Source organism: Enhydra lutris, unplaced genomic scaffold (genome assembly GCF_002288905.1).
Source record: "Enhydra lutris kenyoni isolate GAN:26980312 unplaced genomic scaffold, ASM228890v2 scaffoldscaffold11, whole genome shotgun sequence".
In the NCBI taxonomy this organism is placed as follows: Eukaryota; Metazoa; Chordata; class Mammalia; order Carnivora; family Mustelidae; genus Enhydra; species Enhydra lutris.
The window spans coordinates 7,116,364-7,143,276 of NW_019154095.1; the positions used below are offsets into that span (position 1 = coordinate 7,116,364).

A 26,913-nucleotide genomic window follows, 5' to 3' on the forward strand; every position below is an offset into this window, starting at 1 on the left:
GGTGCTAAGGTTCAAAGGGAGGTTTTAATCCCAGTCATCGTTTACACCTATTATTAAGTATGTCCCATACAATATGGGGACAGACTGTACTAAAAAAGTGCTTGTTTATCTGAAATTGGAACTTCACTAGGTGGCCCGTATTTTAGCTGACAACCATGTCTGAGAGACCAGTCACTTCTCTTTCAACTTTCACTTTTCAGATCAGCGGAACAGGAGGAAGACTCGGAGAGGGGGAGGGACTGAAGTCAGAGCCATGTTTTCTAAACAGCTGTTCCCTCATGACCTCCAACAGCTGTTGCTGACGCCTTCCCTTCCTGTGCATATGTGGGACATGATTCCAGGACTGAAACCTCTCCAGGGGGAAGAGAGGGGGAAGAGCTGCCCATATTCCCTCTGTGATCTTCTCACCAAGAACTTCATCCTCACCAAAGAGGATAATAATAGTGTCCACCATACAGAATCCTGCATCTGTGAGTAAGACTATAGCCTTCTTGGCCATCACTCATGTCTCTGCCTGCAACTCATTCAACCCCCCTGTGTCATTTATAGAAAGGATAATAATAGTGTCCACCATAGAGAACCGTTGTAAGCATCAAACAAGTCAACATGGACAAGACAAGTAGAATCGTGTCGGTGTATCACAAGCCCACAGTGAGCCCTAAACAAAAGTAACCAAAGAGGGCTATTGATTGGTTTAATGTTCTTGGATTCCATTATTATAAAATGCTATAAAAATGCTAAGTTCTTCTGCCTTATTTTGGAAGTCAGTGAAGTACATACTTCTTAGGTGATCTTCACACTAGACTTCACAAATTGTATAGCTTGTCATGGGAGAATAAGAGTAGATACAAGCATCATAACAAGTCTGGACAAGGGCAAAGGAGTTGGGACACAGACATCACAATTTCATATTGCTGATACCAGGAAATCTAACTTGATAGTCTGTTCAAACACACACGTGCACAGATTTATGCTGTGAGACTAACCTCCAATCATTCTTAAATTCCTACGTATTTAAATTTTAAAAAGGATGTCTTAAAAGTGAAAACTCTGACACATTTCTCAAGTATCCATTTCTTATCAAGTCATGATGGTTCCAATGACACCGGCAATATTTCAGAGGCAGTCACTGAGGTCAAACAGCACGAGGCCTTGCTTTAGTTAGAAGTCCACCTACCAAACTGACGAAGGTCCAAGCACAGATTGGCTCCCTCCACTAAGGTGGTGTTTCGGCAAATGGTCCACAGATTGAAATACATGTAGACGGGCAGAGAGGTGAAAGCCGTGACCCCCAGCCAGGCCAGCATGAAAAGGTACGTCAGCATAATAAACTGCAACAGAGAAAAAGTTGAGAGAGAAAACATGTCATCTACTGGACAGGAAGAATTTTGCGACTATATCACAAAATCCAATTTGAAGTGTGAAGTGTCCTCGTGCACAGCGTGATCATGACACTGTGGGAAGTACACTGGGAAGCTGGGAGATGCTGATTAACATGGGTTATTCCAGCAGGAAGAACCTGCTGGAAACCCTCCGCGTGGCAGAGATGCCTGGCAACAAAGGAAGAAAGAACCTTTCTGCATCGTGATGTCTGTTTCACTCATGTATTTGTCTCAAAAATCTCACCTCACTTCTTCTTCTTCTTTTTCTTCTCCTTTTTTTTAGACTTTAGAAAACAGTAACTGGTTTATTTACAGGGGATTCTGCAAAGTTCAAACTTTGTCGATAAATTTATGTTACAACTAAATGAGCACCATTCGTACCATAAACATGGAAGCTACGCAGTCAGGGTTACATTTAATATTATAAGTGAGGTAATTCTCAAGTCAGTTTAGTATTCACAATAAAAGTGTGTACATCTCCTTTTCAGTGATTTCTGTAAACTTTAAACTCTGAAATCTTCTTTCAAGAAGATTGATTTTATTTTTGCTATAGAAACATAGTTAAATGTGATTTTAAGTTTGAAAATAAAGGTTTTTTTTTTTGCTTGTTTCAGAAATATTTTTAGTATTTATAAAATGAAGAAAAAGGCTATTTATGTGCCCAGATACAACTGAATAAGAGACTTAGTTTCAGCATCGGTTGAACGGACTTTTAGCTCAACTTAGATGCTGAAAAGAAAGACAGATGCATGCATTGGTAGATAGATGAAGAGCTGGTAAGACACACATCTATTCATGTCGCTTCGCATTCCTTATCAACGATTTAATCCATGTCATCTACATATAAAATTGTCTCCATAAATACATGCCTTGAATGGCCTAAGCTAACACTTGCGTTAACAACTATATTTCAGAGGTAACTGAAAAAGAACAGGTGTAGTCACAATGCCCTGAGGTTTAAGCGCAGGCTTGAATGCACCCGTTGATACAAGTTGATTATATTTCTCAATGCAAGTTATGTGTCATTGGATTCATTAGCATATTTCCCACGATCATAGGAATAATTTATTATATGAAGTGCCCACATAGGTAAACACCAACCAGAAACAGAATGATAGGCAGAGAGCCTCACGGGAGTTGCCCCACTATTCCGTACCATGGCATTTTTTAATTTAATGTAATTTTAAATTTAAATTCAGTTTAATTAATATAGAATGTATTACTAGTTACAGAGGTAGAATTAGTGATTCATCAGTGTGTACAACACCCAGTGCTCATTACAACACATGCCTTCCTAATGCCCATCATTAGGCATTACCTAGTACCCCATCCTTGCACCTGCCTCACCTCCAGCAACCCTCAGTTTGTTTCCTAGAGTTAAGAGTCTCTTGTGGTTTGTCCCCTTCTCTGTTTTCATCTTATTTTTCCTTCCCTTACCCTATGTCACATGGCATTAATGAATCATACTCATATATCACAGACCAAAATCAAGATAATCCCTGAAAAGTAGCTAAAGAAGAAAATCACTACTGTAGGAATTGTTCTGCTACAATATCTGGTTCTTGTCATTTGAATCCTGCATCTGTGAGTAAGACTATAGCCTTCTTGGCCATCAATCATGTCCCTGCCTGCAGGATTAGCAAGTCATCTTCCAGCAAAACACAAAAAACATGAAAGAAGAAAAAAGCCAGGAGAGAGTTTTTGGCACTACATTCTTGCCCACTCTTCAATGGTTGATTCATACATTGATTCATTCTTTCAATCCACAAATACTAGGTTAGCCACCACCGTGCATTAGTTTGTGCTCCATGCCTGGTGCTGCATGGGTGGGGAACTCAGTTTTTGGACTGCAAGGAACTCCCCACTTGGTGGGCCTCATACTCCTACAGCAAGACACCCTCCCAGGTCACTCACATAGCAGTACGCTCTCTCACCTTCAGCCTCGTTGTTCATGATTATATTTGTACACGTCCCCCAAAGGGACACAATTTTACTTCCCTTTATCCCAACTCAACTACCCTTAACTGTATCTGCAAATCAAAACTGGAAGTTGGAAAGAGATGCGTTCTGTTGGCATATGCTTTTCAGCGTGTGCGTAACAACAATCTGAATTTGCGTCCTGAGAGAGATCCACTCCAAATTTTATAATTCCTCCTTCCCTCTTTATCTTTGTACATAGCATATTTTGAGTTTGTGCACATTACAGTATGACTTGTTTTAAAAGTGGCATCTTCTGAAAGATTTCCCATTGATTGTGCTTATTTACATAATCAGACTCAGACCATGGGATGACCAGCACATGTGAACATAAATATAAGGCTGAAATTGTATTTATTTATTTATTTGAGAGAGAGAGAGAGAGAGAGAGAGAGCACACACCTGAGCTAGTGGGCAGAGGGGCCAGGGAGGAGGGAGAGAGAATCTGAAGCAGACTCCACGGTCAGCATGGAGCCCAACATGGGGTTCGAACCTACGACTACAAGATCATGACCTGAGCTGAAACTAAGAGCTGGATGCTTAACTGACTGAGCCACCCAGGTGCCCCTGAAGTTGTATTTTTAATCCTTTGAATTAGCTATTAGTTTATTAGCTCATACAGCAGTAGGATTCTTTTTGAAAGTGTCTGAATCGTAGTCTTTGTACACCAAAAGCTGAGTTTCTACAGACACCTAGTTCCCTTCTAGGCTTCAAAGGTGCCTTCTAGAAGAAGACTTTGGAAGAGAAACAGGAGTATATTCAGGCTTAATTTGAACACCTCAAGTCACATTTTCAAAATGATAATACAGAATAAAATAAATACACGGAATTAAACAATCTCTTATTCAACTCAATTAAACTAAATCTCTTATTCAACTCAATTAATTCCTTTGGTGATGCGTTACAGAGAGACTTTATGGTTTCAGTGAAATCTCCAACAAGTGAAACTCAATAATTCTCACACTTTGGAAAGATGGCAAACCTGGTGTCAATGTGATGTTAGAGCTTGTGCATCTTTATTAAAGTTGTGTTGTGATTAATACAGAAAATTACTGGGAGTAAGAGTAGTAGGGAATTTATACAACAAAGAAGAAAAGGGCCAAGATAAAGCCAATGAGATCGGAGATCAAGCCTGTCTCCTATAATCTGGCAAGTATCATAGGATTTCAGATACACAGAATATAATTAAACACACACTTTTTAATAACACTGCTTCATCTCCTCCCAAACCTGACTTCCTGTTAGTCTCTGCTCTTCAGTACTACTGGTTGGAGAGTCTGGAGAGCCAGCATCTGTCCTGGCAATGTCCTTACACTGAGATCTGGCAGACATATTTACAAATTTTTGTCCAAGATGAAACAAAGCCTGGTCTAAATACGTAGGAAAATAAAACCTGTTCAATATTAACTTCTTTATTTTTTTTTAAAGATTTTATTTATTTATTTGACAGAGAGATCACAAGTAGGTAGAGAGGCAGGCAGAGAGAGAGGAGGAAGCAGGCTTCCTGCTGAGCAGAGAGCCCGATGTGGGGCTCGATCCCAGGACTCTGAGATCATGACCTGAGCTGAAGGCAGCGGCTTAACCCACTGAGCCACCCAGGCGCCCCAATATTAACTTCTTTAAATCACCACATGAACTGGAGGAAATGGCTTTTTTTTTTTTTTTTAAGATTTTATTTATTTACTTGACAGAGAAAGACATAGTGAGAGAGGGAACACAAGCAGGGAGAGTGGGAGAGGGAGAAGCAGGCCTTCCACTGAGCAGGGAGCCCGATGCTGGGCTCAATCCCAGGACCCTGGGATCATGACCTGAGCCGAAGGCAGATGTCCAACAACTGAGCCATTCAGGTTCCCCCAAGGAAATGTCCTTTAATGGCCATTTACTCTTTTAATAGAATTATCAAAGTTTATATCACTTTTAGAATTTTTTTTTTTGTCTTGCTCAACAAATACTTAATGAGGGCCTAAGATGTGTAAAGGTATGTCTGAGGATTTCAGTCAGAGAAAGCAAGAAACACATCCCTCTTGTTTTTCTCATTAGAGGAAATACAAATATTCTGTGTGGAAATCTAGACAGTATCTGGTCTTAAAACACACTTGATTGCTGATGGTAAACATTTTGTGTGCCTCTACCAGAGAGAAAGGGAAGTATTTCTTGGGTAATCTTTATTCTTCTCTTTTCTGGAATTGGAATGAAGCAAATCAACAGAGGAAGCTCCCTGGGCAGTGTGGCTGCTGGCTCGGAAATCCTCTGTTGTCATGGCCTGACGCACCCACCCTAGGTGAGAGAGGTCTGCTAAACCTCCAGGCGTCCATCAGCATGCTCCCTGTACCAGCGCCCACTCACTTCTAACACTGCTCATCTGTAGGAGCTGATGAAAGTCGTTTTCCATTCTTGGCCATTTCCCAGCCTTCGCCTCTATTCTGTAAGTGGGTAGAGACTGACCACTTTATCAAGCACCAACATGCCACTCACGGTGTCCCTAACCTAAATGTCACATTTATTTAGCAATAAAGGGGGATTTATAGCACATTGATTAAAGGCCCAGGCTTTGGAGCAGGATGGAGTCTGGCTGCTCGTTATGCTGCTGTGTCTGCCTTTGTAAAATGAGAATACCTGCTAAATTGCTCTTATGTGATTTAGTGAGGCTGGAAGAAAGTAGCACAAAAAAGTCATTTAGCACAGAATCGGGCTAGTAAGAAGCACAGACAAAATATTAGCTATTTTTATGCAAGACAGCAGTATTGTGATTACCGCTACGTCTATAAAAATATATGCTTTGGCTGAATGATAGGACTGTACAGAATAAAAGAATTAGATTTCATTTCACGTGTGGAGAAAGTAAAGAGAAGTTCCTGAGTCTGGGAAAGTTATTCAAGGCGGGCTCCCACTCGAGAGGAGAAAGGCTCTAGAAAGTTTGGAAACCACCCCAAAACTGAAGAAATCTTGTTAATGGAACTCCTTGGAGGGGGAAAAAAAAAAGCTCTCTTTATTAACATTTTCATTATTTGCAATTGTAGATCCAAGGCTAATTTATAGTCTCGAGAACAACGAACATGATACGGCAGCTTGAAGCACACTGCTTTGGACGGCTAAAAGCCACTCGGAAGTCCCTGGGAGGGCAATCAGCATGCCTTTGGCTACATCCTCTCTATCTTGGTTTTCTTTCTGTCCCAGGGGATTTCTCAAAAGCTTCTTTTGAAGGTGCTGTTCACTGTAGAATGGGACCTATAATTCAATAGGTTTAGATTCAAGTAGACTGAGTACTTTGGACTCTGTGACTGCTGCTACTTTATGGGGCGATGGAAGGCGCGACTTTGGAAACCACTGCAGGGACTCACACTTGCTTTTCTCGGCAAGCTGCAGTGCTCGAGCCGATTGATAGAGCTCAGTGCTAACAGAGGAACTCTTTGCTGTGAGAAAGTATTTTCATGACTACTAATTCATATGTTTTGTTCTAAGAAAGGCCAAAAGACCTTACTTTTGAATTTTGAGCACAAACCTGTTACATTTCAGGGACTAGAAGCTCGTGGTCACGAAAGTATCCAAATTAAACAAGCTAAAAATACAATTCTCTCTTCCTATGTAATGTTTTATCTTGGGATCTGATAATTACTCAAATTCAAGAATTATTCCAAATGATCAAGTGTAGGGGCGCCTGGGTGGCTCAATCGGTTAAGCGTCTGCCTTCGGCTCAGGTCATGATCTCAGGGTCCTGGGAGTGGCCCTGAACTAGGCTCCCTGCTCAGCAGAGAGTCTGCTTCTCCCTCTCTCTCTGACCCTCTTCTCCGCTTGTGCTCTCTCTCTCTGTCTCAAATAAAAAAAAAAAAAAAAGATCAAGCATAATCCTAGGTAACAAAAAAGGTATGTAATAAAATATTTCGTAATTATCATGTTTATATCTAGCTTTTCATTGCTAGTACTGTGACAGATACATATTCTGTTATCTGAGCATTCATAATAAATAATAAATATATAATCATAATTATTATAATATATAATAGTAATTAATAATAATTACTTTTCTTTTTAACTGAGGAATAATGGACAGATAACAGTACATTAGTTTCAGGTGTATGACCTAGTGATTCAATATTTACCTACACTGTGAAATGATCGCCACAATCAGTAAGTCTGGGTAACATCTGTCACCATACCATGTCACAAAATTTTTTTCTTGCGATGAGAACTTTTAAGACCTACTCTCTTAGCAACTTTAAAATATGCAATCCCATGTCATGAGCTATAGTCACCAGGCAGACAGAAATAGCTCAGAGCCCAGATGCACCGTGACGAAACAGCGGACCAGGAGACATTAGTCGGGAGCACAACCTCTGATAGTGTTTTTCAACCCTGGCCACACAGGGGGAGCATCTGGCAGCTGTGAGAGAGATGGCGATACTCAGGTCTGCCCATGCAGACTGCCTCTACATCTATGTATTTTTAAATGCTTATTTATGTATTTAAGAGACAAAGAAAGGGAGAGAAAGTGAGTGGGGGGAGGAGCAGAGGGAGAGAAGCTTCCAGCAGACTCCCCGCTGAGCACAGAGCCTGATGTGGGACTTGATCCCACGACCCAGGAGATCACGACGTGAGCTGAAATCAAGAGCTGGATGCTTAAGCAGCTGAGCCACCCAAGTGCCCCCGAGTCTACCTCTAGTTTAAAAAACCTCTGCAGGCAATTCTAACAGGCATCCAGTGTGAAGAACCACTGCGCTCCTGGAATCAGTAAAGCTCTCGGGGGTACACAGGGCATCAGGACTTTGCTGACAGTCATCTTTAGGCTCTTCAGGGGACCGCATCTGAAGTAAGAAAAGGTGAAGTCGGGATGATTTGCCAGAAATTTATGCCAGTGTCAGCCAAATGCATGGAGGCGCGAGGCGTTGGATATGAACCAAATTTCTAAACCAGGGCTTCTCAAATTCAGCACCATGGAAAGCGGGGGCCGGCAAATTCCTCGTTATGGGCCTGTCCTGCACACGACTACAGGCCACCAGATGCCGGTGACGCAGCCACCGCTTCTCAACATGCTCACTGCGGAAAACGGCCCCTGGTTGAAAACGACGATTCTAACACAAAACGATACCGAGTAGAAGAAAAGCAGATCGATACCTGGACATGCTATCACCACACATGCAAAACAGAGCAGCACTAACAATACTGAACTCAGAAGGCTCCAGAAAGCACGCCCTGTAAAGTTTGCTGCAGAAAAAACTTGTGTCACTTATTATGCAAACTAGATTGCAAATATGCAGCCATCATCATCTTCTTTGTCACCATGATGGCCCCAAACTACCTAGGCACAAGCAGTGATCAGAAAATTGTTCTGAAAATGACTGGCTACGTGTCTAGCAGCTGCGTTCATCATTGCCAAAACCTAGAAGCAATGCAGATGTCCTTGAGTCAGTGAATGGATAAACAGACTGTGGTCCATCCAGACAATGGACCATCACTCGGTACCAAAGGGAAATGAACCATCAGGTCATGCAAAGATATACAGAGAGCCTTAAAACTGCATATTACTAAGTGAAAAAAGCCACTCAGATAAGGCTACCTACTGTATGACGTTCTGGAAAAGGTAAATCTATTGAGACAGAAAAAAGATCAGCGGTTGCTGGGAGTTGGGGGGAGGGGGGATGAACAGGTGTAGTGCAGAGGGTTTTTAGTGAGACTAATCTGTGGGCGCTATAGTGGTGGATACATTTGTCGAGACCCACAGAATGTGCAACACCAAGAGTGAACTAATGTCAGTTGTGATCTTCAGGTTCACTGGTTGTGGCAAATGGGTCACTCTGGGATTTTCATACTGGTGCATATGTGGGAACCAGGGGGATACAGGAAATCTCTGCACTTCCCACTCAATTTTGATGTGAACCTAAAACTTCTCTAAACACCAACATCTATTTTAAAATATGCTACCAGTAATGTTTTCTTCTTTAATACCTTGCATTGGTCTCATTCATTGAACCAGTCAAATGGAAATCCTTCAGAACTTAATATACAATCTATTATGATTTTGCACCTGCCGGATAGAACACCTTGGTAACTGCAGTATCCTAAACATTTCGTTCTAATTTTCAGCCTCCAGGTTGCCTATAGAACTTCCTTCTATCCTTCCAAACCCAAATTAAGAGCCACTTTTACTGATCAGTTCATTAGTAATTAAAATTTCCCATGTGTCAAGGATGTGCACTGTACAAGGCCTCAGGTACATACTAGTCAACAACACAGTTTACTCCCCTTTTCTCTGTGCAAACACAGTGAGTGCCCCTGTTCTTCATTATGCTTCGCAGGTGTACAAGTCGCCTGATTATTCTAACTAGACTGGAAACTCCCCAGAGGCAGGGGCATGTTCTGTAGCTTCTCCAATTAGCAGCGCCCAGCATGGCACCTCAGTCTATGTAAGAAATCCTCAAAATAAGTCAGTGAAAGAGACTTTACTTTTATTTTTGATTTTTTCATTTTTTTTGGCAGAGGGAGAGGGAGAGAGAGAATTGTAAGCAGACTCCCCGATGAGGAAGGAGCCCCATGTGGGGCTGCATCTCATCACCCTGAGAGCATGACCTGAGCTGAAATCAAGAGTCAGATGCTTAACCGAGTGTGCCCCCCAGGTGCCCCAAGATTTTCCTTTTTCAAGCCAAAACAGAATTCAAGTAAAATCAAATAATTTTAAAAATAAAGGCGTCACTGGCCTAGTTGAATACATTCTTTTCCCGCAAATATTATTATAGAGGACACTTTCTTTTAGTGAATGCTGTTTTAATATCAACTATATAGCCAATGTGTGAGAAATGGTTTTTTTGACCAAGGATCCCATATAATAAAGCTAAGTATCGTAATTCCTCAATGAACATTTACATTTTTATATCCTTAATGTACTTAGTTTCCCCACAAAGCAACATAAACTACAGAAGTTAATCTCAAAACGAGAAAAATAGGGAAAGAAACTGAAGTCTCAAAAACGTGACGAAGCATGTTTTGTCTGAATAATATTACTGATTTAAGGGCAAAGTCATAAAATAAATAGCTCTTGCTTTTATCCCAAAAATAAATATAAAAACAAGTATCTTTTGCATCCAGATTATTCCAGCACTGCGGGCACGAAGTTCTTGTTGGAAAAGAGAGGGGTCCATTACCCAAACAATACTTATATAAAAGACTACTTGTAATTCATGACGATTATTTCATCCCTAGCCTAGCGGCCTATTTAAATAACTATTACGTGTATGGAAATCTTTGGCACATTAACATCAATGGAACCCATTTAAAAAATAATTTCATCTCCGGTGGCCAGAAGCGTCTTGCATTTAAAAATCTAACATGAGAAGCTCTTACATTTCACAACAGGTACTCTCGTCTTGTCACTGTCATTTTATGAGGCTAACTGAAATTTTCTGTCAACTTGTATGCTCAACATCTGAAAAGAATGAGGTTTATCTTCTTTTTTCCCATAATTGATGTGATACTATCATTAGTATCTGAAAAGGCTGGGATTCGTCTCCTGTCCCAGTATTTACAGTTGGGGACTGAAACCCTGCATGGGAGCTGCTTCGGACACATGTGGCAAATAAAACCCTGGTTCCTTCCTCCACAATGCGGTGCTTTTTAGCACATTCTTTCCAGATATGACCACTACGCCCAAGGTGGTTTTTGTTTTCCCTCATACTGAGAAACCAGTATGACGGTGTACTGTTACAATCTAAAAAAAAAAAAAAAAAAAAAAAAAAAAAAAATGACCTTTCCTTCTCCCAGTTAGCTGTAGCCTAGAGAACACAGGCCTCACTGTAGGAACTCTGGCTTGGCAAGTCTTGGATCAAAAATGTTATTTTTTTCTTAAATTTAATTTCAAAAGACACTGCATTTTAGAGAGAGACTAGAATGAAGAGTTCCTTGATGACAATTTCACTTAGAAAGTCACCTTAAGACTCCTGACAGGCAGTCATCAAAATAGAAAAGTACCTTACAGTGTGGAGCTCTTCTGTGTTCCACGAAGCATCCTTGTATAGTTAAAAAGAGATAATTCACAACCACGGATAAAAGCAAAGGTTAAAATGAGGGCATCGCTGCAAGGAAGGACTTCTAATTATCAGTGAATGATCTTCCCAAATGTAGAACAGAGAGCGGGCTGATGAGTTATAGAAGACCCTCCCAAACAGGTAATTATTCCATGAAATTAGCCCAAATGCACCATAAAATGACAAGGCAAATCCTGATCAGGAGGAATCAGGAGGTTAGTGACAGGGCTGCGTGCCAGGTAAGTCACTGATCTTCAGGTGGTGGTTTCCACGGCTGGGAAATGTGAGTGATACATGCTTCTACTCCACACAGTTGTCTGGGGCATGACATGTCTAGTATTTTGTAAAGGGCATTGTACAGCAACCGGTGCTGATAGCACCTAACAAACACTTTCCATTATAATTACTGCACTTATTATTAAAACTGGACTATAAACCATGAAAATGGACTATGAGTTATGACATACTGAATAGATTTAAAAGTCATTACAGAGAGTACGTCTTACAGACACGCATCTGAAATGCTGTGGTCAAAAATATAAAAGCATCGGAAGCTAACTGGAAAGGTGTTTAAAAATAAATAAATAGAAAACATTTTCTCACCTATAAAATGAGATTAACAATAGTTACTGCTTAATTTTGCTGCTTTAAACATTGTATGCAGCGTGCTGTTGTGAGCTGAATGTTATTTTTCTTCAAAATTCATGTGATGAAGTCCCAACCCCCAGTACCTCATAATGTGAGTTTATTTGGACACAGGGTTTTTATAGGAGGTAAGAAAATTAAAAAATGAGGGCCCTAATCCAATACAACAGGAGTCCTGGAGACACGGAAGGCTGAGCTCAGACAAGCATTCAGGGAGGACACCATGAGAAGACGAGAGCAATTTTGGGGGTGAGGCTTCTAGAAGCCTGGGATGCCAGAGATGACAGCAACACACCAAGGCTAGAGGAACAGATTCTCCCGTGTGGCCTCAGAAGGGACCAACCCTCCCAACACCCTGACCTGAGACTTCTGGCTTCCAGAAATGTGAGACAATAAATTTCCACTGTTGAAGCCATTCATTGTGGTACCTCTGCTACGGCAAGCCCTTGCGAATGAATACACATATTTTCTAAAGTTTTTCTTGTTTTATTTGAGTCTAGAGCTGGTAGATTTATGAAAAACAAATGTAGGCATTTCCACAGACTAGTACATTTAAGAATTCTATTACTTCAAAACCGTTGGGCTTAAAAATCCGAAGTGTCGGGGCACCTGGGTGGCTCAGTGGGTTAAGCCTCTGCCTTCAGCTCTGGTTATGATCTCAGGGTCCTGGGTCGAGCTCCACATCAGGCTCTCTGCTCAGCAGGGAGCCTGCCTCTCCCCCGCCAAACCCCCAGCCTCTCTGCCTACTTGTGATCTCTCTCTCTGTCAGATAAATAAATAAAATCTTTAAAAAAAAATCTAAAGTGTCGGAACAAGCATAGACAGATTCTGAGATCCATGTTGGTGTCATAATGGTAATTAGGAAATTCTGGGAAATGAGAACACTTAGTGATGACACAATACATACTTCCATATTTCAAAATGTGAGACGCTGAATGCCTCCCCAGTTGCAACTGAATAAATGTATTTTTTGGTTTAATATTTAATGGAGAGGAAATTCAAAGAAAATAAATATTTCTATGGGGCGCGTGGGTGGCTCACTGGGTTAAAGCCTCTGCCTTCGGCTCAGGTCCTGGGATCAAGACCCGCACCGGGCTCTCTGCTCACTGGGGAGCCTGCTTCCTCCTCTCTCTTTCTGCCTGCCTCTCTGCGTACTTGTGATCTCTGTCTGTCAAATAAATAAATACAATCTTTAAAAAAAGATTAAAAAAAGAAAAGAAAAGGAATATTTCTATATTCACTAAACTTATCAAGTTCAGGTTTAATGTATCAAATAACATGTGTTGACTCATACTCAGCCTGGTGCCATTTAATATTTAATTTAAGTAAATTTTGTTACTTCAAGTATTTTAATAACTTTTCACGTGCTACCCTAATACAAAGGTTAATACTGTGGTTTTATGTTTTATGTGCTTCACATTCAGGGTTTCGAAGGATCGCATTTAAAATTTTGAAATGAACTTGAATTGGTCTTGATATTGTGTAAGAGGAAACCCATAATGCAGATCAAGTTGTGCTTTCAAGAGCATTCATTAAGAAAACAGTGTGGAGGGCGCCTGGGTGGCTCAGTGGGTTAAGCCGCTGCCTTCGGCTCAGGTCATGATCTCAGGGTCCTGGGATCGAGTCCTGCATCGGGCTCTCTGCTCAGCAGGGAGCCTGCTTCCCTCTCTCTCTCTTTCTGCCTGCCTCTCTGTCTACTTGTGATCTCTCTCTGTCAAATAAATAAATAAAATCTTAAAAAAAAAAAAAGAAAACAGTGTGGAGATTCCTTAAGAAATTAAAAGTACAGCTTCCCTATGACCCTGCAATTGCACTACTGGGTAGGTATTTACCCCAAAGATACTGATGTATTGAAAGGAAGGCCCGTCTGTACCCCAATGTTCATAGGAGCCATGGCCAAGTCGCCAAACTGTGGGAAGAACCAAGATGTCCTTCAACAGACGACTGGATAAGGAAGATGTGGTCCATATACACTATGGAGTATTATGCTTCTATCAGAAAGGATGAATACCCAACTTTTGTAGCAACATGGACGGGACTTAAAGAGACTATGCTGAGTAAAATAAGTCAAGCAGAGAGAGTCAATTATCGTATGGTTTCACTTACTTGTGGAGCATAAGGAATAACACGGAGGACAAGGGGAGATGGAGAGGAGAAGGGAGTTGGGGGAAATCGGAGGGGGAGACGAAACATGAGAGACTGTGGACCCTGAGAAACACACTGAGGGTTTTGGACGGGAGGGTGGGTGGGAGGTTGGGTGAACCTGATGGTGGGTATTAAGGAAGGCACATGTTGCATGGAGCACTGGGTGTGGTGCATAAACAATGAATTCTGGAACACTGAAAAGAAATAAAATAAAATAAAATGGAAAAAAAAAGAGTATTGATTAGTATCCTCTCTTCAGTGATAAAATGCGGCTTTAACATTAACTGCATTTGTGCTGATGTAGATTCAATTAGTAACCATTTTACTTTTTAGAAACCGTAGAGAAACAGGGCTAGAATAGCAAGTTTCTTTTACTACTAATTCTGGAAGCTTTTCACTTCATACGCTTGTTGCAAAAAAACCAAACCAAACCAAACCAAACCAAACCAACATCCACAAGTATTCCATCCTTTAATACTATCCAGTATTCCAAGAAATGCATTGACGTGGCATCAACAGGACATTTTTAATGTGAAGGAAGATCGATAATGCAGGCTAACAGGTGACTCATAGAACACAGAGCAGATTGTGAGGTGCAATCGACCTACAAATGAAAAGAAAGCAGCAGAGTGGATGTAAAGAACAGGGAAGATGGGTAGGTGGAGAGGGTGACTGGGCTGCCCTCCCCGTTCCCTGTGACCGCAAGCCCAGCGGGTCCAGCGAGGCGGGTGTGCTGTGGGGAGAGAGGATCACAGGTCCCACCACCCTGTGCTTCCAGGCAGCGGAGCTGGGCCCCCACTACTCCAGCACTCTGGAGTGGGCGGGGTGTCTCAGGGGCCTGACTCCCTCCTGTATGGCCTCTGGAGGACCCCATACACCGCTGCTGGCCCTCTGGTCCGCTGGGCGGGACTGACAAACACTTGTTACTGTTACAGAATGGAAGGGGGCTCAGGTTTGCACTTTAAATGTTCTTATTTGAAATATCCTTGGGATGTTTGAAGGGTAAGCAGACAATTACTAACTGTGCGGTAGAGGTCCGTTTTCTTCTGCCATGTTTGACTTCAGCATCCAACCCCACGGCATTGAGTTGAAAATTCTCAGTGCAGCAGCAGAAGCAACCACAGTCTTCCTGCACTGGGTTGATCCCCAGGGGTAAAAACGTGCTTGAATAGTTCCTTTTTTTCTACTATTTGAATCGTGTTTTAGAATCATGGACTCTCCAAGCTGGAAGGAGCTTTAGGGATGATCTAGTAACCTCATGCTGTAAATGAGTTAACTGATCCAGGAGTTAGGAGCATGCTCAGACACACACATGGTGTTACAACGATACTGCCCCAACCAGAGGGAAAGCCTATGGTTAGTTGAAATCACTGTACTCTCTTGGCAGAATATAAATGAACCTCAAATCAAGATTTTATTTATTTATATGACAGAGAGCTAGAGAGAGAGAGAGAGCACAAGTGGAAGGAATGGCAGAGGTAGAGGGAGAGAAGCCACACCGCTGAGCAGGGAGCCCGATGCAGGGACCCTGAGATCATGACCTGAGCCGAAGCCAGACGCTTACCCACTGAGCCACCCAGGTGCCCCTCACAACTTGCTTTCTTAATAGAGAAGTTGCTGAGTTATCACTGACAACTGGCTCACAGAATATTTTATTTTTGAAATGAATCAAAGACCTTTAACTTACCTTCCTCCAGATCTGTAATTTGATATTACTAGTCCTAAAGACTTAGTTACTACAGTAAGCATCACTCCAGGAAAGAAATGAGTCTTACAAGCAATGATTCCAGAGACAACTCCAGGTTCCCATAACACTGGGACAAGTATTTTCAGATGATTATCACCTCTGACACTAAGCACCATGACAGAACTTGCTATGAGCTGGTAAAACTTCGGTTTTACCAAAAAAGTCTCGTGGGTAATAGCTATTTTCAAACTTTCCTGTAAGACTGAAATAAACTATTTCATTCCTTATTAGAGACCTCTCACTTAATATGAAAGGTAAGTAGACGTTCCTATAGAACACTGAGAAAGGAAGAGAAACCTGTTAGTCAATGATGGGAGTTTCAACATTTCTTTATAGGAAAATCATTTCTGCATAAAAATGCAAAAGTACTTTCAACTGTATCACCCTTAATTTTTAAACGGCTTTTGTGCTTAACAGCTACACATGCATTGTCTGCATTGCATTAGCTCTAGAATAGGACTGGAAGTCTGATTTACCATTAGCTATCATATCAGTAAGGATTTAAAAGATAATTTAATATAACAGTATAATTTTTACCTTATGTCATATTAAACAGAAATTACATAGTACAGTTCTCTCAAATTTACAGTAAAATGCAAAGGCATATATTTAAGGAGAAGAGACACATATATTGTCCCTAATTGCAGATGGATTTTTTTCTGTTATTCTAAATATTGTATGGAAACCCCAAAGCCCTTTGGGGGGGAAAAGTCACGAATCAATCTCCTATGTTTTGCTGCCTCTAAAACAAAAACCAGTTATGTTGCATATGATTTGAGAATTTGCAGCTGAATTTTCACACAGAATAATCTTAATTTAGAAAATAACATTTTTAAGATTTTAGATCGCCGTCACAAGAGGGAATGTTACTGTGATAAAAAAAAATACTTCCGTTCTTGGCAGATGAATACAAACACCTGTGTGCTATTGACACAAACCCACATTCAACCCCGAACACCGACAAATAACATACCCAGGCGCTCACGCATCTGCCGCAAGTGGTGATTTTGAAATCCCCATAGAGATCTTTGATGGCACCGGTGGTAAAGAAACCTTCCACCATCAGCAGAATGCCGTACACAAAGAAGGCAGCTGCGATGCCGTAGATCACGTACTTGAAGATGTCAATCCTGGGGGAGAGGAGACAAAGGGATTTATTTCAATAACTCTTCCCGCCTGATTGGGAGCAATCGATTTCCACAGGCCCAGGGCTCCTTCAGAATGACAGCTACCGAATATTGATGTCCATAAGGGAGGCTGGGTTTCAAAACATTCTTGCTCTATGGGCCTAATGTTTGTCTATATGTTTTGTTCTGCATCTTCTAGTATTTGCTGACGGCGCTTTTCACCTTCGTTTTCCCCTCCTCCCTTCCAGCCTCCCCTTCCCTGGTTTATGCCAAGGCCGTCCTGGGTAAGCACGGAGTCACACTGCTAAAGGAGTCTGCTGAAATCCATCTGAGAAATAGGATGATCACCAGATAACTTCTCCAATTCTGACAAAGTGTGAAATAAAAGATTTATGTATCTACTAGTGAGTTTTGATAACAAAAGGGGAAGAAAGCTTCATGGTTAATGATGAATCCATTTTCAATAAAATGACCACCTCGTATTTTTCTTCTTAGAGCCCATTGTAATTATGTTTTACTCCACACTTACTGTAAACAATCGCTAATATTTTCTGCTGATAATAATGTCAATAATGAAACTATTATGTTTTAAAGAAAAGTTGTAATTTTGAAAAATCGAGCCTTTTAGGCAGAACGACGAATGGATTCAGAATTCGGGTATGGAATTGGGCCTGAGCCCAGTTTGGGCAGAATACCATGGAGGAATGGGAAGGTATGCTTTCCTTTCTCACAATTCAGTGCCCACGTATTTAAAGGTGTGTGTGTGTGGGGGGATACATGTATCATCTATAAATTGCAGATGGATATTTCTATTATTTTAGCTATTAAATGAGAACCCCAAGGCCCTTTGGAATGAAAAACCGTAAATTACCCATCTTCCTACTTCTAGAAAGCAAGCTACCTGTGTAGCCATGGTATGTGGAGAGGCATATATGTTAGCTAACGTTCTGTCTTCACAGTCCTGACATCCCTTAGTAAGAAAACTGCTCTGTATTTCTTATTGTCAAGTTTATTTTTTTTTTCTCTTTCCTCTCATTAATAGAGTTTGAATGGAGTAGACAGGATGGAGGCAAATGATGGAGATATCCTGCTGACGGTTTCCAAGGGGACAAATGAGACATTAGAAAGCTTGATCACGCTGATGGAGATTTAGAAACTCTTGATGCTATGACAATATTTTTAAAAAACTACAGGGACGAGCATAAGTGAATCTGCTGCATATAAAAAGAGTAAGAGGAGGCTGTTAACATTCACTGTACCAGGGCAATTGTTTAGTGACTGATTCTCACTGTCTGAAAATCCAAATACTGCACAACTTTACTTGTCGAGGGCGATGAGGTAGATGATGTGAACATGTAAGCTTATCAGGCATGTGAAAGAATCTGAGGATTTCAACTTACAGGTGGGAATTGAAGAATTTGGCTCAATGGGCTTCTCCATAAAACTTTCAGGTTAACATGACATGTTTTCAAATATATTTAAATTTTTATTTAGAAATAGTTTCTTTCTATAAAAGGAGTCAGAAAATAAACAGTAGGAAGAAAAACCATACATCCTTTATCTATTTTATAATATTTTACCTCATTTACTTGTTTTCTTGTGTTTCTCCCTGTCTCTGGAGAATTACATCTGAACATAGAGAAATTCTCCACAGTATAGTTTTTGACTTCAGGGAATCTAACATCGATATAATACTTGTGTCAAATCTACTATTGCAGTCCAGTTTTACCAGCTGGGTCGACCCAGTGATGAACTTTATGGCATCTTGTCTCCCAATGTGGGATCCAGTCTGGGGGTAAGTACTGCCTTTACTGGCCACCTGTCTTTACTTTCTTTTAACCGGCAACACATCCACAGCCTCTCTGTCTTTATGAAATTGACCCTGTTGAGGAGTATAATCCCGCTCTCTCCTTATTAGAATGTTCTTCATTTTGAGTTTGTCTGATGTTTCCTCATGATTAGATTCAGATGACTCATTCATGGCTAGAATATAATAAAGGTGATTTTCTGTGCATCTGCCCCTCAGTGGTGATGCTGATTTGGATCATCTCGCCCAGATGACGTCTAATTTCTGTACTGTGCAAGTGCTACTGTTTCCCTTGTAACTAACAAGTGATCTGTGAAGAGACACTTACGGACCAAGTAAACAGCCTGTTCTTCATTAAAACTTCCTGCCAGTGTGAGCAGTCCTTGATGGGTCTTGACTAATCCGATCTTCCTACTGCATTAACAAAAGGCTCATTATCTAACTGCAGGACTCATTCATATTTACCAGTTGGCACTAGATACTCTGACGTAAGCAAGAGCCCTCCCTTTCCCCCTTTTTATTATTTTTTTGTTTATTTGTCTATTTATCCATGATATGGACTAAAGAGGTCTGCTTTTTTCTCTGAAAGTGTATAAGCCACTATTCTACTTAATTATTTTGGTGCTCAAATTGTTCTAGCCTTGGCCAGTGGGCATCTCCAAAGTGGCTCCTGTGTCCTTAGGATACGTGCCCATCATTTTTTGAAATGTGTTCCTTACTTTCTCACAGAGCAAGAGGACGGAGCCTCCCTCTGTACATACCTCACTCGACCCCCAAATTAGGCATCTCTTTGCCAAGCCTTGGTTCCTTCTTTTAATGTGTATATATTTATTTTTGTTTTTTATTTTTTAATTCAAATTCAATTAATTAACATATAGAGTATTATTTGTTTCAGGGGTACAGATCTGTGATTCATCAGTCTTATCTAATACCCAGTGCTCATTATAACACATAACTCTCCCCAGTGTCCATCCCCCAGCCACCCTATCCCCCGCACTCCCCTCCCCTCTAGCAACCCTCAGTTTGTTTGCTATGATTAAAAGTCTCTTATGGTTTGTCTCCCTCTCTGGTTTCATCTTGCTTCATTTTTTTCCCCGCCGTTCCCCTATGATTCTCTGTTTTGTTTCTTAAATTCCACATATGGTGAGATCATATGATAATTATCTTTCTCTGATTGACTTATGTTGCTTAGCATAATACCCTCTAGTTCTATCCAAGTCATTGCAAATGGCAAGATTTCATTTTTTGATGGCTGCATAATATTCCATTGTATAAATGTGCCAAATTTTCTTTATCTATTCATCTGTCGATGGACATCTGAAGCCTGGGCTCTTTTAATGAGTGGTAGTATTGGAGACCAAGACAGGGATACTCATTGCTGCTGTGGTATCTTTGCCTCTCGGTCTTTTCAGCGTACCAAGAGAGGAAATACATGCATTTAGGGGTGCCTGGGTGGCTCAGTAGGTTAAAGCCTCTGCCCTTGGCTCAGGTTATGATCCCAGGTTCCTGGGATCGAGACCCGCATTGGGCTCTCTGCTCAGCGGGGAGCCTGCTTCCCCCTTTCTCTCTGCCTGCTTCTCTGCCTACTTATGAACTCTCTGTCAAATAAATAAATAAAATCTTAAAAAAAGGAAACACATGCATTTATACACACATTCATATATATAGTGACATAAACACGTACATTCATGTATCTATGTATACATGCACATACATCAGCATATCGGACACACACGAATTTTAGAAATCTCGAGTTCATAGTGATATTTCCAAATCCAACTGAATCCCACAGGGTTTTTGTGTTGCCTTCCCCCACTCTGTATTTGTATGACCTTCTTCCTTAGTGAAAATTCTAATTCCGGAGAGTAACACATTCTTTGGTTCGATTCATAATAAATGTATACCAATTACTTCATTCAAAGTATTACAAAAATCAAACTTACTTAAAAAGAATTTAGGATGTTTGCAACCCCCTACCCCTTCACTCAAAACTAAAAGTAGGTAGTCAAATACTGAGTCTCCAAATTACTTGGATTAATTCATTCTTCTTTCTTCCCTTCACTGTGCTTATGGGATTCACTGAAATGCAGTGGGGATCTATTTGTTTCACTGTTAGGTTCTCCATCCCATGCACATCGACTTAATCTCACTTTTGAACATATAAGATATCATTAACATGCTTCCAAGAGTCAAATCTGTATAAAAAGATACTCCAGAGAAGGGTCACGACCTCCCCTACCCCTTCCACCCCGTTCTTTGTTCACTGCTCCCTTGCTATCCTTCCTGTGTGTTTTTTTAATGTGAAGTCAAGCATGTGTGTATGTGTGTGTACATATTTATGTTCTCCTTTCGCTTTTATATGGAAGGTAGCATATACACATGCTCTTTTGCACTTAGCTTTTATCAATCAATAATATCCTTAAAATCACTCCGTATCAGTTCACAGAGACCTTCCTCATTCTTTTCAACAGCTGCATGGTAGCCTCATGTATATATGTATTTATTTACCCCATATTCTATGCATGCATATGTAATTATCAATATTTTGCAATTACAAATAACACTGCAATGAATAATCTTGCACAAATGCATTAAAATAACTGATAGTGTATACTTAGGGTAGAAGGACTGAAGAGTTGAAAAGCGAACGCATGTGGCTTCGTTAGAAATGGCCAAATTCCTCTCTGTAAGGGTTGTACCGTTTCTGCATCCCAAATGGCAATGTATGAGGCTCTTTCTCCAGAGTCTCAACAAAACACTATATTGTCAAGATTTGAATTATTGCAAACCGATGGGTAATAACTGGTAGTTTTGCTGTATTTATCTTAGTAAGAGTGAAATGGAACATCTTTTTCTATGATCATAGGCAACATTTATCTTTTTGTGAATTGCCATGTCTTTTGCCCACTTATCTATAAGATTCATGCCCTCTTATCTATAAGATTTGCATATTAGGGATATTTGGCTTTTATCTATAACACATGCTGCTAATATTTTCTCCTAGTTTGCCATCTGTCTTTTGACTTGGCCTGTGGCATTTTGCTATGTCACTTAAAAAACAAAAACTTCAATGTTGTCAGAGTCACCTGTCTTCTCTTTGGGTACACTGGGACTTCAGTCATAGCTGTAAGCCTTTATTTATACCCAGGTTATATTGGCACTATGGTTTCTTCTAGCACATATACCCTAGCATTTTATTACTTAGACTTCTGATCAAGTTGCTGTTTATTCTTTGGGTAGTGCAAGAACTGGATCTAATTTTATCTTTTTCAAAATGGCTATAATACTGAAAAACTCTCAGACGTGGATGCCTCTCTGGGGGATAGGAGGTTAGCAGCAGCCATATCTTATAGGTTCATATTAATTAAGATATCAACGAGTGAAATGGTGTTGTCAATTTTGTCCAGTGTTATAAGCATTATTTGTATACTAATTCCTAAAAGTCCTCTTCTGGAGATATATATTGGGGTATTTTGGGGTGACATGATATGATGTCAGGGATTTGCTTGGATAAAACTCAAGGTATTCATATATTACTTACAAAGATAAGAAGTTCAAAAGTAAAAGCAATAAAAAGTAAAAAAAAAAAAAAAAGAAAGAAAGAAAGAAAAGGTTATCCAGTTGTCCTAACATCATTTATCAAAAAGTCCACCTTTGGGGGGATTAAGAGTACACATCATGGTGAGCACTGGGTATTGTAAGGAAGAGTTGAATCGCTATATTGTACACCTGAAACTAATATTACACTGTATGTCAATGAACTGGAATTTAAATAAAAACTTAAAAAGAAATAAAGGCTAAGCAAATGTAAAAAAAAAAAAAAGTGTGCCTCCAGAAAGAACAATATAGGCATATTTACTGTGCTCATGTATTGCTAGACGTTTTTAATATTTCCATACTTAGAAGAAGCTTTTAAAGGTAGCAACTGTTGTAAGAGCAAAAAAGAACACTGGTGACTGGGGTGGGTTAAAAAAGTGCTTCCCGGGGCACCTGGGTGGCTCAGTGGGTTAAAGCCTCTGCCTTTGGCTCAGGTCATGATCTCAGGGTCCTGGGATGGAGCCCCGCATCGGGCTCTCTGCTCAGCAGGGAGCCTGCTTCCCTTCCTCTCTCTCTGTCTGCCTCTCTGCCTGCTTGTGATCTCTGTCAAATAAATAAATAAAATCTTTAAAAAAAATAAAAAAATAAATAAAAAAGTGCTTCCCTCCAAATATATTCACTTCCTAATCCCTGAAACCTCTGAATATTACTTCATATGGCAAAGCGTGAATTTTACCTTCTCTGGTGTGCATGTTAAAGACCTTGGGAGGAGAAGCTTATCCTGGAATACTCAGGTGGGCCCTAAAGGCAGTCAGAGGTATTTTTTTTTTTAAGATTTTATTTATTTATTTGACAGAGAGGGACACAGCGAGAGAGGGAACGCAAGCAGGGGGAGTGGGAGAGGGAGAAGCAGGCTTCCTGCTGAGCAGGGAGTCCAATGCAGGGCTCGATCCCAGGACCCTGGGATCAGGACCTGAGCTGAAGGCAGAGGCTTAACGACTGAGTCACCTGGGCGTCCCAGTCATAGGTGTCTTTATGAGAGAGGGTCAGAGGCAGTTTTGAGAGAGACACTCAGAAAAGGAGGAGGTACAGCGAAGATGGAGGCAGACATTTGAGCAACGGGGCCTCAAATCAAGGAACGCCTGCAACCAGCAAGCCTGGGAGAGGCAAGGAGCAGCATCTTCCCTCAGGAGGGAGCACAGCTCTGCTCAGCCTTGGCTTTACACTTCCGGTCTCCCCAGCCGTGAGAGAATAACGTTGTGTAGTTTAAAGCCATCGAGCTTGTTATGGCAGACCCAAGAAACTCATACAGTCACTTTATTTCTTTAGTATTTCTCATCTGTAAGGACTCTTTTAAACTTATGTGGATATTGTCTAATGCACGAGAATGTTACAGACTATTCGAATATGGCAGTTTGACAGTAATGCAGACAAGCTGCTAGTACGTAGGACACCTCTTCTCAGAGTCAGGAAATGGCTGCTTCTTCCTAAACTCCTAAACCAGTGTATTACAGAGTGGGAGGTGAGTGATTTCCCAGCTCAGAGTTAGACAGATATGCATATCCTATCCAACTTCAGTTAAAAAAAAATCAGAATTTTTAGAGACTACTTGAAGCTGTTTTGGAATCTTCAGAGTTGTGATGAAGAATATCCATGTTTTATTAGTTGTTATTGAGGCAAAAAACACATAACACAAGATCTCTCCTCTTCAGTTAAACGTACAACACAGTATTAGCCATCAGCATGGTGTCGCACAGCAGGTGCTCTGAACCTGTTCCTCTTGTGTAACTGAAAGTCTAAACCCCGTGGACAACAGGCTCCCGTTCTTCTTCTCCCAGCCCTTGGCCAACACCATCCTACTTTCTGTTTCTATGGAGTGTGACTACTTTAGGTACCTCACGTAAGTGGAATCATGCCATGTTTGTCCTTCTGTGATGGACTTATCGTTCAGCATAATGTCCTCCAAGTTCATCCATGTTGGAGCACATAAAGGAATTTTTTTCTCTTTTACGGCTTAATGATGTTCCATTCTGTGTATAAACCTCCTCTTCTTTGCCCATTCATCTGTGGATGGACATTTGGATAGTATCCACAGGTTGGCTATTGCAAATAATGCTGTGGCCAACATGGGAATGCAAATCTCTCTTTGAAATCTTGATTTCAAGTCATTTGGATAAGTAACTGGACGTGGGATTGCTGGATCATTCTTTGTTTTGTTTGTTTTTTACATAATGGTCGTCCTGTCTGTTGTGAGGAGATAGCTCATTGTGGTTTTGACTGACATTTCCTGGATGACGAGTAATGTCAAGCATCTTTTCACATACCAGTTGGCCATTTGTACGTCTTCTTTGGAGAAATGTGAACTAAAGTCTTTTGTCCATTTTAGGTCAGGTTATTGAGTTGTAGGGGTTCTTATACAGTTTGCTATTAACCCCTTATTGGATATATGCCTTGTAAATTTGCCTTTTCACCCTATTAAGTATTTCCTTTGCTGCACAGAAGCTTTTAAGTTATAGTCTCATTTGCCTATTTTTGCTTTTGTTGCTTGTGCTTTGGTGCCATATCCAAGAAATCACTGCCAATGCCAATATTATGAAGTACCCCCCCTCATTTTCTTCTAGGAGTTTTATCATTTAAGGTCTTACATTTAGTTCTTTCATCCAATTTGAACTGATTTTTGTCAATAGTGTAAGATAAAGGCCCAATATCATTGTTGTGTGAGTGATCCAGTTTTCCCCCGCACCCTTTATTGAAGAGATTACCTTTCCTCATTGCGTGCTGGCACCCTTGTTCGAATCATTTTGCCTGTACAAGGTTTCCTTCCTGCGCTCTCTATGCCGTTCCATTAGTCCATATGTCTCTTATGTCACTACTATAGTATTTTTTTTAAAGATTTTATTTATTTATTTGAAAGACAAAGAGCACGTATGCACAAGCAGGGGGAGCAGTAGGCAGAGGGACAGGGAGAAGCAGGCTCCCCTCAGAGCAGGGAGTCCAACAAGGGACTCGATTCCAGGACTCTGAGATCACGACCTAAGCCGAAGGCAGTCGCTTAATCGATGGAGTCAGCCAGCACCCCCACTACCACCCTGTTTTGATTACTGTAGCCTTGTAAATGTGAAGCTTCCAGCTTTATTCATCTTTCTCAAGATTGTTCTGTGAGTGACTCTCTTCTGAATTTTAGGATTGCCCTATCTATTTCTGTAACAAATTCTATTTGGATTTTGATAGGGGTTGCACTTAATCTGTGGATCACTTTGGGTAGTACGGACAGTTTAACAATATTATATCTTCCAATCTATGAAGATGAGATATCATTACATTTATTTGTGGCTTCTTTAAATTATTTCATCACGTAGGTTAAGTTTATTCCTAAGTATTTTATTCTTCTTAATTCTATTGTTAATGAGGTGATATCAGTATGGATACAGGTCTCTTAAATTTGCTAAAACTTGTTTTGTGACCTAACATGGGATCGATCTTGGATGATGTTCCACGAGCACTCAAGAAGAATGTGTATTTTGCCACTGTTGAATAGAATGTTCTAGATAAGTCTGTTAGACCCATTTGTTCTACAGTGTTGTTCAAGTCTTCTGTTTCTTTATTCATCTTCTATCTGGTTATTCTGTCCAGTACAGAAAGTAGAATACTGAATTCCCCTATTGCTACTGGGATGCTGTCTATTTCTCCCTTTAGGTCTGTCAGTATTTGCTTCATATATTTGGGTGCTCTGATGTTGCATGCATATATATTGTTGGGGAACTGACCCACTTATCATTATATAATGTCTTTCTTTGTTTCTTTTGACAGGTTCTGACTTAAAGTCTGTTTTGACTGATAATAGTATGGGCATCCCTCCCTTCTCTCGGTTATCATTTGCATGGAATATCTTTTTTCACGCTTTACTTTTAGCCTATGTGCGTCTGTAAACCTAAAGCAATTGTCTTGGAGACCACATATGTTTGGATCTTATTTATTATTCATTCAGTCACTCTATGTCTTTTGACTGGGGAGTTTAATCCATTTATCTTTAAAGTCATTATTGGTAGGAAAGGACTTATTATTACCATTTTGAATTGTCTTCTATCTGTTGTGTAGCTTTTTTTGGTCTCTACTCTTGTCTTCCTTTCTATTTTGTTGATTTTTTTTGACATGGTTTTATTCCTTTCTTATCTTCTTCTGTATACCTTCTAAAAATATTTTCTTTGAGGTTATGATGGGTCTTACATAAAACATCTCATACTTAATATATTTTAAGCTGATAACAACTTAACCACAATTGCAAATAAATACTCTAAAATTACTTTTCTGGGCGCCTGGGTGGCTCAGTGGGTTAGGCCGCTGCCTTCGGCTCAGGTCATGATCTCAGGGTCCTGGGATCGAGTCCCGCATCGGGCTCTCTGCTCAGCAGGGAGCCTGCTTCCCTCTCTCTCTCTCTCTGCCTGCCTCTCCGTCTACTTGTGATCTCTCTCTGTCAAATAAATAAATAAAAATCTTTAAAAAAATAAAAAAATAAAAAAAAAATAAAAAA

General features: G+C 40.5%; 1 protein-coding gene across 3 annotated transcripts in view; it reads right to left on the reverse strand.

Moving 5' to 3' along the window:
- Positions 1–26,913, reverse strand: part of LOC111144585 (glycoprotein M6A) — a 335,282-nt gene that overhangs the window by 11,859 nt on the left and 296,510 nt on the right. For all 3 annotated transcript variants that reach the window (XM_022498947.1, XM_022498946.1, XM_022498948.1), the window contains exons 3-4: positions 16,885–17,041; positions 1,178–1,331 (exon numbers count right to left, since the gene is read on the reverse strand). In XM_022498947.1, the coding sequence (XP_022354655.1) occupies positions 1,178–1,331; positions 16,885–17,041 (311 nt within the window). The remainder of the gene's footprint in view (positions 1–1,177; positions 1,332–16,884; positions 17,042–26,913) is intronic.